The 13,033-nt window shown below is 44.4% G+C and overlaps 2 protein-coding genes across 2 annotated transcripts; both read right to left on the bottom strand.

Moving 5' to 3' along the window:
* Positions 1 to 243: 243 nt before the first annotated feature.
* On the bottom strand, positions 244 to 9,150 carry LOC131883185 (endoplasmic reticulum-Golgi intermediate compartment protein 2-like). Its single transcript, XM_059230573.1, has 5 exons — positions 9,013 to 9,150; positions 7,302 to 7,457; positions 5,314 to 5,530; positions 3,864 to 4,114; positions 244 to 823 (listed from the first exon to the last, which is right to left on the bottom strand). The coding sequence occupies exons 1-5, from the start codon at positions 9,122 to 9,124 to the stop codon at positions 360 to 362; spliced, it is 1,200 nt and encodes a 399-aa protein (XP_059086556.1). The 5' UTR covers positions 9,125 to 9,150; the 3' UTR covers positions 244 to 359.
* A 4-nt stretch (positions 9,151 to 9,154) lies between these two features.
* Positions 9,155 to 10,943, bottom strand: LOC131883184 (beta-1,4-glucuronyltransferase 1-like). Its single transcript, XM_059230572.1, has 2 exons — positions 10,926 to 10,943; positions 9,155 to 10,800 (listed from the first exon to the last, which is right to left on the bottom strand). The coding sequence occupies exon 2, from the start codon at positions 10,715 to 10,717 to the stop codon at positions 9,155 to 9,157; it is 1,563 nt and encodes a 520-aa protein (XP_059086555.1). The 5' UTR covers positions 10,718 to 10,800; positions 10,926 to 10,943.
* Positions 10,944 to 13,033: the final 2,090 nt, after the last annotated feature.

The raw sequence follows: 13,033 nt of genomic DNA, 5'->3' as shown, positions 1-13,033 counted from the left end.
TAATCTCTCAACTCAATCCTAATTTTCAAAATAAGCAATTTCAGTTCGGCTTCTCTTTTGGTGGCTGAATTGCGTACCTAGCTTTTTTGGCATGGCGAATCTTTTGGATTTTTTGGATACTTTCCAAGGTTCACGTTCCTTCAAGTCAGACAACGACGGTCGATCTATCAAATTTATCAGAAACCATTGAAACTCCTCTAGCCGAATATGAGAATAAATAAATAAAACAACAACTCAAGCATCTTCAATCAAGCGGTCATTTCATTGACGTCAGTGAGCGAGCGGGAAAATGGAAGGAGGTCGAGGAACAATCCCAAAAGATTAAAAAGAAAGCGTAGATAGTGATGTTGATGCATTGCTTATTGGTCATGAATGAGCTTCTGAACCTGATCCAGGGTGACTGCGTGGGGATGGTGCCTCTCGGCTCCCGGAGCCACCCGCTCCTGGGGAGGAATGAGATCCACCGTCTTCATCCCACTCACATTGGATTGCTTCTTCTCGGGTATGTCTGGGCAGCAATAGAATCGAACCAAGGCTTGGATAAGACCACACACCATTTGACTGGTGGCCACAAGGCCGCCTATGCCGGCACAAAGTCGCACCAGAAATTGCCAGAGCGGCTCCCGATCCTGAATGACCAGCACTTTCAGGGCATTCACGTCGTATTTGAAGTAGATCCCACTGACGCCATGGGATCCCGTGGTATGGTCAATGGGTCGGAGCTGCTCCTTGACAGAATATTGATATGTGGGATAGGTAAAACCACTGACCATTTGGACCTCGGTGGGGATGACTTGGATGAAGTATTGAAAATTCATCATATCTATTGAAGAAAAAAAAAACGAGGAAGGTGAGAGAGCGAAAGCGAAATCACTTCAAAAAATGAGAAGCTATCATGCTGAATGGTTTTGTTATTGCTTTGTTTCGCTGAAATCGATGACCTCTTATGACGCAAGCACACGATTAAGTTGAAGTTGTTTTTTTTCTGTTTGAATGATCCAATCTTGAGTAAGTTTTTCCCCTCAGTGGTTCCCCATTTCCTTTTATGGTGTCCGCGATTGGAAATCAAGACCTTGACCAAGCTTCTTGGTTCTAAAAATAAAAGACATTCTTGGACGAGAACGAAAAAAAAAAACCCCGAACCAGCAAAGGGAGGAGAGAAGGAGGAGGGATCGAACTCCCAAGGGAGACTTTCTTCTTTATGAGAAAACTTTGAAATTCGATTTTGAAAAACAAAGGGAGCTGCCTGGCTCTATAGGTGGAGGTCTCTATTCCATTTATCAGGGGATAAGAGCGAACGTCTATTTTCTAATCCTATAATCATCTCAAGAGGATGATGACGATGACAAGTGCCTTGATCAGTCTTGGGCGAGGATAAAGATCTCATCATATGGAGAGCGATCCTGCAAATAAACCTCATTAATGGGAGGAGACCGAGAGACCGAGAGATCGATCCTGTCTTCTCCTTCCTCGTTGGGAAACAAAGCCAAGTGGGATTCTCATTCAGCTCACTCTCTCCCCACTTAATAGAGGGTCTTTCATTCCATCCATGATTCATAGATGGGCACGATGACACATCGATGGCTTGGGCGAGGATAAAGATCTCATCATATGGAGAGCGATCCTGCAAATAAACCTCATTAATGGGAGGAGACCGAGAGACCGAGAGATCGATCCTGTCTTCTCCTTCCTCGTTGGGAAACAAAGCCAAGTGGGATTCTCATTCAGCTCACACTCTCCCCACTTAATAGAGGGTCTTTCATTCCATCCATGATTCATAGATGGGCACGATGACACATCGATGGCTACCTACTGTCCAGAGTGTCTGACCGCTCAGCTCGTCAGTCCGATCACCTCCATTCCAACCTTTTGCCGCTCGCTCAGTCTCCATTCGACTATGGTCAAGGACCGAGGACGCTTCCAAGGAGCCAATGTGTAAAAAGGTCCATTCTGTCCTAATTTAGATGAGGACCTAAACACACGCGTCCATGCGTCTTTGACACCAAAGATTCGTCAACGAGCAAATGAGACTTGGATCAGACCCTCCTAATTCTCTGAAGCATGGCAATAATAATCTCTTGTCTATCATGTAGGATTCAACAAACATTAGTGCTTCCCATAAACCCCGTCTCAATTCAAGGAGTAAAAAAAAAATAGAAATAACGAAGACAGGATTTCACAGGAACTTGTTTGATTGAAAGCCAGGCTGTTGTTAAATAAGCCTTTGAATAAAGCAGAATCAGAGGAAATTTCACTTCGACCTTTAAAACGACGCTCTCGAAGTCCTGCTCTGTTTGGGTGGATGGAGGTGATTACTCTGTCAAGAGTTAGCGATGTATCATTTGATTTGTTTCTATATCTGGCACTGAAAAGAACCAACTTAGTGCTAAGGCGAGACCAGACTCTAGTTTTTTTTTCATCGTATTTGAAAAAAGGCCGGAGTCGAGTAAGGACTCTTCGTTACAAATTTTCATTTCTTCATTGGGTTTCATTCGAATACATGGATTCGGCGGGGAATCTCGGTCACATTTTGCGTTGGAGCCGTCCTGAATTGGGAATGCTTGGCAGTGGCCAATATGATTTGAGGAATCCTGTTGATGTCACGCCACCCACAGAGTTTCAAAATTCAAAGGATTGTCTTGGAGAAAGCTCTACTTGGTGTTCCATGTCTGTAAATAAGCTCTACTCCAAATTGAATCTACCAACGGACTCGCTCCTAAAATTGACAAATCAAAAGACTCGCCTTAGCATCTTAGTAATTAGCTCACTTCCTATTGCGGCAATCATTAGACAACTCGAATCTAAACAGTGGTCCTAAAAGAGCCTTAAAAGTGGTTGCCATCAATTTTCTTTGGTGTGATAAAACTAACCTATTATGGAATAAATGCAACTATAACACCTTCTCACGAATATTTCAAACCAGGAATTATATGCAACAGAAAAAGATCTAGACCGAGGTATGTTAATAACCCATTTCGAGCTTGCCGCCAATGTCCACTAAGTACTGTGTATTAGAGGCACAGGAATGTGCTTTACAGTCTGGACAACACAGCTTTATGAATACACATGGTACTATATCAGCGACGATTTATGATGGCTTCCTAGGGCGATGAACGTGATCACGCACCCCATAACAACTTATTTCAACGAACTTTCGGCTTTTGCACTTCCGAAAGGCCATCTGGCATTATTTGATGGCAAAATGCGTAAGCAGTCATCAACTCAAATCAAATGGTATTGTCCAATGTTGCAAAATGAGGTCAATGCTCTTTAAAAGTGCTCAAAACTACGATTTTTTCCCTTCATGATCAATTTAAAGGGTATTATAAAAGCGCACATGGTCCATGAAATGAAACGCAAGCCAATTCCAACATGGACAACCACTTAGAGCAGAGCTTTTGTACACGAAAATGAATTCTCCATTTCAGTGTTTCAAAGTAGTCTAGTGTTTGTTTCAAAGGCTAGTGTCTAGCAATCTATGGACTAGTTGTAATCAAGAAAATCTTGCTTAAGACCGGTCGGTCATAAAAAAATGTACTTATCTTTTTCAACCATTCCGGGCCTCATAAGTACTTAGTATATAAACACTCTCCAAGCCGTTCATTATTAAGGCATAGTAAAGAAGGATAGCCCTAATTAGCAATTTTGGTCAAATCGTCAATTTCATTTGCAGATCTTCCAGTTTTGCCCTTAAAAATATCGCATTCTATCCAAAACGATAAATCAAAGCATACCTATATTTACCCATTGCCAGGTCTATCCCCAATCTGACCTTTTCGGCGAGGGCAGTTTTGACGAATCAGGCCCAAGCTACTGAGCTCAATAATTCGACGGGCTGAAAACTTACAAGGGATGGTACTTACTTTTGTCGGCAATTTTTTCATCCCCTTCCAAAGGTTGGATTACACCTCCATGGGGACTTCCGAAGGAGAACTTGTCAATGCGATGACTAAAATTATAGTCTTGAGGGCCCATGAAGGCCGTCAAATGGGCATGTCCACCCATTAAAGGAACAGATTTCCCGGCAGTGATGTGGAAGTTTCCGGCCACCTTATTCAAACTCAGAGAGCCATGGACTCGGCAAGCATCGTGAGGTTCCTCGGGCGTGCTCCGTCTACAAGGAAAAATCCCTTTCAAATGTTACTTTCCCCTCAGAAAGTGGGTAGTAAATAGCCCTTCAAGCGTCCTAGACTACCACTGTATAGAGGAATGACACTAATCGGAGATAAACGATGACTCATGGTGGAACTTGGCCAGTCCTCCTTCTGGTTCTTGGAAGGAACGAAGATCGACAATGCTCGTCCCACGTATGGGCGTAATGAGGGTTTGTATCTTGGCTTGTACCTGATTGTGGTCCATGGCTTGTGGTGTACCATCTATCAAATACCAAATGCAAAGTGGTGCCAAGCCACGAAGCTCAATTGCCAGCTCAGATCTCTCGACAACAGTACGACCCACCCAAGATGAAACACCAGGAGGGTCCTAGAAAGCCGATATGTTTTTTTTTCCTTCCAACTCGCACCGAGAACCCAATCTCTCAAAGCTTGGTAGGCAATGTAATCATGTATCTTCTTTAGCTCTGACAAGAAATCAGGGACAAGGAGAACGAACCATCAGAGCAAACTTTCCTCGTATCGATGAGGAAGACCAAGAACCCCCCCCACCGATTGCGGTTCACCTCGATCGCGACCGCGGTTCGTGACCTCGAGTTATATCTTCCTCTCTTTTCCTCTGGATCTTAGCCGTCTTGCCACCGATTGCACTTTTTAAGAAGGCAACAAATCATGGCTAATGCATTTGTGTGCCCGGTACAGGTTTTACAAGATCGGCACACACGGTGCGTCCCAAGGACCGAAAGCCCAAATAGACAGGACCCTCTTGTCCCAAACTTGTTTCACGTACGGTCAAAAGGGTCGAGTGTCTATGTTTGAGTGGTTGGCCATTGGATTCGAGCAAAAAGTGCCATTGACGTCGAAAGTGGACTCCCACTTTCTCACTTACACAAGTCAAGACCATTGTTCGACACCATTAAGTGCAATTCTAATCTCTGCGCACCATTTCCCCACTTACGATGAGACCGAAGAAGCAAGTCAAGAACAGGGATCCATTACCGAGAACCCGTTACAACCAATTGGGCCAGCGACTTCTGTACCTAGTTCGCTTGGCTTCTTCGGTGGAGGGGGTCCTTAGCCACACTACACAGTGGGTATTATTGCTTGGATCGGAGAGATCAATGGCGGCAATCGGTGCGGGTAATAACGAAAAACCGAAAATCGAAAATGGACAGAAAAGTCAATTCAAGACAAGACTCACCGGGGTGGGATTTCTCCGAAGAAGGTGGATTGGCCCGATTTCCAAAGCACATCTTGGATGGAATGCGACCCTTCACGGAGATATTCGTTGAAGGTTTGAATGGCCTCGAAATGGTTGCGTTGAAGGTGGTCCAATTCGAACCACGTGGGTTCCTCCTTTAATCTCCCGAAACTGAACGTATTTTGATTCGTCGAGTCCAGAATGTCAGCTCCAATCACTAGGATAATGAAAAGGAGAAATCTTTTGATAAAAACCAGTCCTCAGTCTCTCTCATCTCTGCTCTTCTTGAATGGAGGGAGAATGAGAATTCTCTAATTACTCTGCCAAATTATGTAGTACTCCAAACGGGGAGAGTTCATCCGAGTTCATCGTGGAGTAAGCACCAAAGTTTGACTGGTCTTCAATTTATTAGACCCACATTCAGAATTCCTCACACCTGTCAGTTTTTTTTTTTCCTCCGGAAAGGATGAGAAACTTTCCAAGCGACAGTTTGAGGACATAGTAGTTTTTGCGAAAACCAGTAAATTATTGTGTGTGGAGGAATTGGCAAATACCCAGGTACCAACATCATTTTCTGGGTTTCTACCCAATCCGTCTGAGATGACAAGAAAGTTTCACAAAACTCCAAGGATCATCCAGAAAGGCTTTATTGCTCTCAACTCTTGAAACAGCTCATTCAATTCAAACTCAGACCGACATCATACGTGCAACAGATCTCACATCGTCTGGCCAACTAACGCATGCACTTTGGTGGTTTGAATTGAAATGTAACTCGTCAAAATGAAAGAGTAAGAACGAGGAAAATCCGACCATATGCATCTTTTTGGATATCATCCCAACCAAAGAGACCCACCCCTCTTTCATTTTTGGCCCTCTTGGCAGGGTGAAAATCATTTATGTGCGAGTACAGCCCAACATTCTAGGACGTGCTTGCGATCCGAACCCTGAGCGGTTCCCTCGAGGAGCACGAGTCAATCGAATTCAATGCCGACAGCAAATAAGAAACTTTTGGTTTGCTCTCGCCCTTACAAATGTGAATGTAGTACGTAGGTCTAAACAGAAGGGACCCTCCCTCCTCACTCGATCCATCCATATCGACCTAACGAGCTCGGCTCGAGGTTTTGGTTTTTGAGCAATGTTTTGTGGCGCGTGTTGCATCCCAATCCCACTTCTGGAGCTTGAGGGGAATCGTGACAAACTCGAACTAACTTTTGACATCGACAAGGAGTAGATGATATCGACCAGAGTGGACGATATCGAGAGAGGCTTAAAAACAACTCCAGGATTTGCTTTGAAGTACTTTTGCTAGCACAGGAAGACTCTCTACTCTTGTCAAACTTGATCAACTCTCAAACGAAGATGATCCGAGAAAGTTCAGTCGAACTTTCCACGTTGATCTCGCTTAGGTTAGGAGCGGTTCGCTCATTCACATTCTGGATAGATCATGTCGATGATGAGATGGAATAACCAATATCCTCTTACTTTCGCGGACATTATTCCTCATTGAATAAGGTAAGTACCGAAAGCTAGCAGTTTTTCATAAGATACATGCTCAGGGCCCACAGAAACCTAAGACAGACATACAGTACGTCATCACATGGACCAGCTGACTGACGCCTCTGAATTTTAGGCTACATTTACCATTGGGTTTAGAACTGGCTACTTATCGAGGCTCCAAGCTTTGGAGGAGCCCTGGTAGTCCAATCTCGACCAGGCCACGTGTTCAAGCTTCAAAGAGACGTATGTATACGTATATAGTCGTACACACGTAGAGTAGGCCCCATTTCAAGAGGATTTGAGCCTTTACCATTGAACATACTCAGAACAGTGAGCACATGCAAAAGAGCTCGAGGCTCCACCTTCCTCGGAGGCAATTCGAGGTCATTCCGAAATGCGAGCGACGGGAACGAATGAACCCGGCCAGGAGAGGAATGGGGATTATGTTTGAATAGGGAACATGTCTTCAAAGGAAATGGCCCTCTACTTACTATCACAAGGCATCGCCACGGTCATATCCACATTAATGGTCAGTTTTGACTCGAAATCCGAGTCAGGGGTGAATTTGAAACGGAATCCCGGATTCCAGAAATAAGCCAATTCCGACCAAAGCAGAGAGGTCACCAACAGGAAAGTGACCACGGAAACTGGAATGATCAACACACACGAGGTTGTTAGACGGATGAGGTTGAAAAAAGAAACCAAGGCAAATGGCATAGTTTTGACATGGTAAAAATAAGTTGATTATTCAAAGGGGTGAATATAGAATAGTTGGAACTATTACTAAGATTGTTCAAAATAGGTTGTTAGGGGTAGGTTGATATCTCCAAAGCCGTTCTCCTTTGACACAATCTCTGGTTTTTTAGGGTTGAATGATATCGATAGTGTGTAGGCGTTTGCAATGACTTTGGCATCATTTTTACATCAGGAAAAAATTTGAACTTGGTGAAAACGCCAAAAAAACTTGGACTTTGGGTCTATACGACATATTTCCATGGTCTTGGTAAATGCCTTGTTGTGAACAGTGCCTCAGAGCTGTGGCCTACCTTAAACAAGATGTTACAGAAATGTAACCAAAAAAAAACTTCAAAAACCTTTTTGATTAAAACGCATGTTCGTTTTAGTGAATTTTTAAGATATTTCGCGAGCATTTTTTCGAAAACCTCTTGCAAATTCCCCCTCTCTCTTTATACACATTTTAGTTTGAACGGAGCATTCCGAAAACGGGATTTGGTTTGAACCAACGCTCTTTGACCACTCAACTGCTAGCTAGTACCCTAGAGTAATGTTGACTCTATGTTTGACTCCATTTCACTTCGATAGATCAATTGCCGACTCGGAAAATCCGAAACTTGAAGTCTCTAACAGCCTAGTCCTGGGAAGCAATGCAAATGACTTTTTCCCTCGGTCTCATGGTACGTGCTAGCTTGAAACAAGGTCGAGTCGTAAAGGAGCCACAAAGCCATTTCTTTTCTTCCAAGATTGGTCCTCGCAAATCATGGGGCCACCTACTGAACGCCTGTCAGGGACAACTGTTTTCCCTAGACAAACACAAACTCGCTGCATCACAATATGGCCTGAGCTCCAAAAGTCAGGAACATGTGTATCTATCATGGTAGTGTATGTTCACCTCGTCTTTCAAAGTCATTTTTAACTCGTGACATGATGACAAATCGAGCATTTAAACACGATCTTTTCTCTACTCAGGTTTGGCTCTGATAGGGTCTTTTCTTTGGCATTTGAGCATTATCAATGTCTTGCGATTAGAAGGGATAATTTTAATGAGCGAGGATAATATTGCACAAAGTGCAAATCGCTCATGACAACAAGGGAGCTCTTTTTATGTTAACTACGAAAATATGTCAAATAGGATCAAATGCCATTTGATGAAAATGATGTTTGTCACGGAAAGTAGGTTGACCTTGAGTCAACCCGTTGTCAAAAGTTTTGGGAAAATACTTCAGTTAAGTAGTTTTAAAGTGCATTCTGCAGATACTGAAAGAGCGCAACCGTGAGGAATCTAGTTCATGTTGCTCTAGGACTGCATTGCCAAACGCATTCAATCATACCATATTAGGCTCTCTTTTTTCCAAGAAAGGTAAAAAAGAAGATCGTTTTAAATGCCATTTCCCTTCGAGATCCAATTTCATTTCTTTTACGACCAGCACTAAAGCGATGCATGAAATCCCTCATTGATCTTACTTGACGCGCCGGAAGTGGTCTGCTCCACGAAGGTCTCGGGCACTTTGGGAAATGCATCCAATTCCTGGACGACTTTCTGAATGTTTGTGTTTTTTCGTTGTCTTAGCACCATTTTAAACGGTTCGTTGTGCTCGATAAAAGCTCACGTGCTGGTGGAAGGTTCCACGCGTTTACAATGACCTAATCCACCGTATTTATCGGCCAACTCTTTGAGCAGCACTTGATACACTTGCTCGTTTCGTTCAACGAAGGAAATCCTCCACGGCTCGGTTAATTTCCCGTCCTGACTAGTTTTCACTTTGATCCCGGGCTTATGAATCAGGTAGGCGTTGTCGAGCACAGCAAAGGTGAAATTTCGTAGACACAGCTCGACCATTTGACTCATCTTGTCCTGAAAGCCCTCCCAGGAGAGCCGTTCGTCATAGAGGGGATCATCTTGAGTGCCAATGTAAATTGGTTCCCAACGATCGTAGGGTGGTTCTCGCTTGGAAACGTGGGCAATCGAAATTGTCAGACTCTCGCCCGCTTTGATCTTCTTGGCCCTCTTCTTCTTGTCTTTTCTGATCTTGAAAGGTTGAACCCACTCCTCTAAACCGGGAAACCTTTGGCAGTGTCGGCAGAAATTGGCATGAAAATACACAGACTCGTTCTTGTTGTACAATTTGACCAGTTCGGCCTTGTTCTTGGGATACGGGACGTTCTTGGCGATTTCAAAAATCGGCAAGACAAACGCCACGGGCGACTTCTCCGGGTTCTCCAACAACTTGTGGGCTTGAGCTGAAGTGCTCAAAAATTTGACAAAGTTGGCGCTCAAATTCGGCGACGGAAAGAGCTCAATATCTGAGGTAACAAAGTATTTCGTTCTCACCACCGAGCGAGCCACATTCCGAGCCGTGTTGACCGGATAGGGAATCAATTTACGGCTCCGAAACGTCTCCTCACTCAAAACGGGCGCTTGATCGCAATTGGCGTCAAGGATGCGGATGCCTTCGGTGGCGGTTTTCACGGCGATATCATTGGCCAAATCACTGGGGAAAATAATATGAAAAGACACCTGACGCCTGACACGCGGTTCACAGGTCCACAACCACGAGATCAAGGCCGTGGCCGCGCAGAAATCTTGGCCCGGAGCGAAAACCGACACGCTCAACGGAGCGGATGGCCAATGATCCAGGAGTTGGATCAAATTGGTGCTCAAAAACTCGGGCGTGGCATGGGTCACATAAGTGATGTGATCCTCATCTATAAGCTCTTCGATATCCGCGGGCTCATCCGTGTACGTATCATTGCCGTCATAATGGACTAAACGGAACGAATTGGCATTGGGCTGGGGCGAGGCAAAGTTGTAAATGACCGAGTAATTGGCACCCGCCTGCAGCTGAGGATTGGGACCGACTCGAGCTCGAGCCGTGGGATCGTCGTTGTCGTCTTCCCCAAGCTGACCACCCAAAGCACCGCCGGCCAGAAATCGCTCTTGGGCCGTGAAAATGAATCGAGGGTAGGTGCACCCCCGGGCGGGCACCTGGTTGAAGATGGAAGCAATGGGGCCAACCGTGACGGATTGTACGGTTCGAGAGCCAACTCGGGACTGGAGCGCGGGCGTGTGCCAGTTCCAATAGAGGAGGATCAAGGTGAACACCACCAGAGCCAGGGTTAGTCGTTTCTTGGGGATGAGTAAGGAGAATCGAGGCCCAATGGACAACATACTACTGTGCGGGTCCGCCTCACATGCACACCATCCACTCGGACCAGACTGGCAAGGCTGCTCATCACGGTCTCTGGCTTGGCCTGAAAACAAGTGGTCAGAAGAGATCAGACCTCAGGTCACACCCATGGGCGGCACGGCAATACACACACACACACCACACACCACAACCAGCCCAAAGGTTCCACTGGACGGACCAGCCTTTTACCTGGAGATGCATCATAGTATCTGGCGTATATTTAACACAAGTGGTCAGAAGAGATCAGACCTCAGGTCACACCCATGGGCGGCACGGCAATACACACACACACACACACACACATTACACACACCACAACCAGCCCAAAGGTTCCACTGGACGGACCAGCCTTTTACCTGGAGATGCATCATAGTATCTGGCGTATATTTAACACACTGGATTAGCTGAAATGGTAGCAATTTCATATATCTAATCAACACTTAGGTCATGAATCTGTAGGTGGCAATCCATGATCAGCCTGATGAGTGGCCACCAGCCTTACCAAAAACGAAATAGGTTTGGAGGTGGGGCTCCTCAATCCATCAATCCATTCATCAATCCATCAAGGCAATTAATTGTCCACGACGATTCCGATGCCGAGATTGGCTCTGGGGCCAATCAATAATAGCTGGACAGACAGACAGACAGTCCCGTTGTTGCAGTCGCCTTGTTGCCTTGTTCCTGGGACGAGGGTCCTGAGGGATGCCGGTGTTGCGTGTGGGTCGGCTGGGACGGGGAGAAAGTTGATCCACCCCAGCATTCGTTGGATGCCACACCAACAACTAACTATCTAACCATTCCAAGTCTCACTTTCTTTCCTTCTTGGCCCACGCATGAACCACTGGAGTATGGACCACAGGATCCCATGGTCGAGCATTGACAGGAGGGAAATAAGTCCCACGATATTTTTCTCCTTCGAATCAAACCAATACCAGGTTTCTATCCCTCCGTGTTTCAAATTTCCACTCAATTCAGCAATTGGTTCAAAAAGGTATGCTCCGTTCCATGAATCTCACCATCCCGGGCACTTTGGAGGGGGGAAATACAATAACGCCCTGACCATTTTTTTGTGAGGTCAATTGAACTTTTGTGACTTAATAGCTCCGGGTTAAGGGATTGAATTACAGTTTCAAGTCATTTATCCTGGAACGAAACTGTTCATCTATCATTGTACTTTTGTAAATTGCCACAATCTCACTCATTAACGTACACAACATATACTTTCAAGTCTAGAATGCCATTTTTGACTCATTTTCGTTACTTTTAAGTTTCCTGGTTTAACAAATGTTTTTTGGGCCCGCGGCAAAGTTTCTTTTTTTGTATAATATCATGAGTTGCATTTTGGTTTGTTATTCCCTTCACTGTATTGAACAGTAGCCCAGTGGCCTCCCCAAAAATTTCGATGACTCGTCAGCCAGCTCATACCTGAAGGATCCATAGCACCCAATGATAATGCCCTCATTTGGTAAACAATTCCAAACAGAGGACTAGTTCATTCAGTCACTATGTTTTGAGAGGACATACCTGTCGATCCATTTGTTTGATGGAACGGAAAATTAAAATACGTGATCATAGCGACTGGCAGTCAATCGCATTTGAAGACCAAAATAATATCTTAGTGGTTCCTAAAATATACATTCTCAACGCTAGCATGCCCGTCCATGTTCCAGTGGTTCGTCGCACGTCCAAAAAACCAAATTCAGGGTTAATAATTAATCACATACCGACAACCTACGATTCTAAATTGACTTACATTGACTCCAGAACCTTTGAAGAAATTTTTGGTATTTTAATAGTAGTTTTTTTAATTAAAACAGAGAAAGTGTCAGGATTTGGGGAGAGAACGTTGTCAAGACAAGGTTATGGTGTGACCCTGAAAAGCCAAACTTGGGGGAGATGTATCTGTCTTTGAATTTGATTCACTCAACCTCGAATTGGTTCCTAATAATCGTGATTCAGCATCAGGTTTAGGCCTACCCTAGTCAGGGTGGGCATTTCATTTTTGGACATTTTTGTCCACCCCTGTCCAAAAGTGTCCAAAAGTGTCCAAAAATAAGGGTGGACAAAAGTGGACAAAAGTGGACAAAAGTGTCCAAAAATGTACGAAAAATGTATTTTTTGTACAAAAAAATACGAACCTTTAAAACTACAAATATAAAGGATATTCTGTATGAAACCTATCCTCTACTTCAAAAATTGCTCATTGATGATTCCAAGAGCAAGATAAGTCTTTAAAACCTTTGCCATATACCTCTAACATACCCAAAAAAGGTATTTGAAAGACAGGTTCTTAACTC

The sequence above is a fragment of the Tigriopus californicus genome, chromosome 7 (assembly GCF_007210705.1).
Source record: "Tigriopus californicus strain San Diego chromosome 7, Tcal_SD_v2.1, whole genome shotgun sequence".
NCBI classification, from domain to species: Eukaryota; Metazoa; Arthropoda; class Copepoda; order Harpacticoida; family Harpacticidae; genus Tigriopus; species Tigriopus californicus.
Note: the sequence above shows the minus strand (reverse complement) of the source record. Positions and strands in the feature narration are given on the sequence as shown.

Bases quoted from the DNA above. Each gene is read 5' to 3' on its own strand.
- LOC131883185 (XM_059230573.1), bottom strand. From the start codon at position 9,124: ATGGTGCTAAGACAACGAAAAAACACAAACATTCAGAAAGTCGTCCAG. The intron at 4,115-5,313 runs GTGAGTCTTGTC...TTTTCCTTGTAG, and splicing joins TTCGGAGAAATCCCACCCCG to ACGGAGCACGCCCGAGGAAC. The intron at 824-3,863 runs GTAAGTACCATC...TTTCTTCAATAG, and splicing joins TGAAAAAATTGCCGACAAAA to ATATGATGAATTTTCAATAC.
- LOC131883184 (XM_059230572.1), bottom strand. From the start codon at position 10,717: ATGTTGTCCATTGGGCCTCGATTCTCCTTACTCATCCCCAAGAAACGA.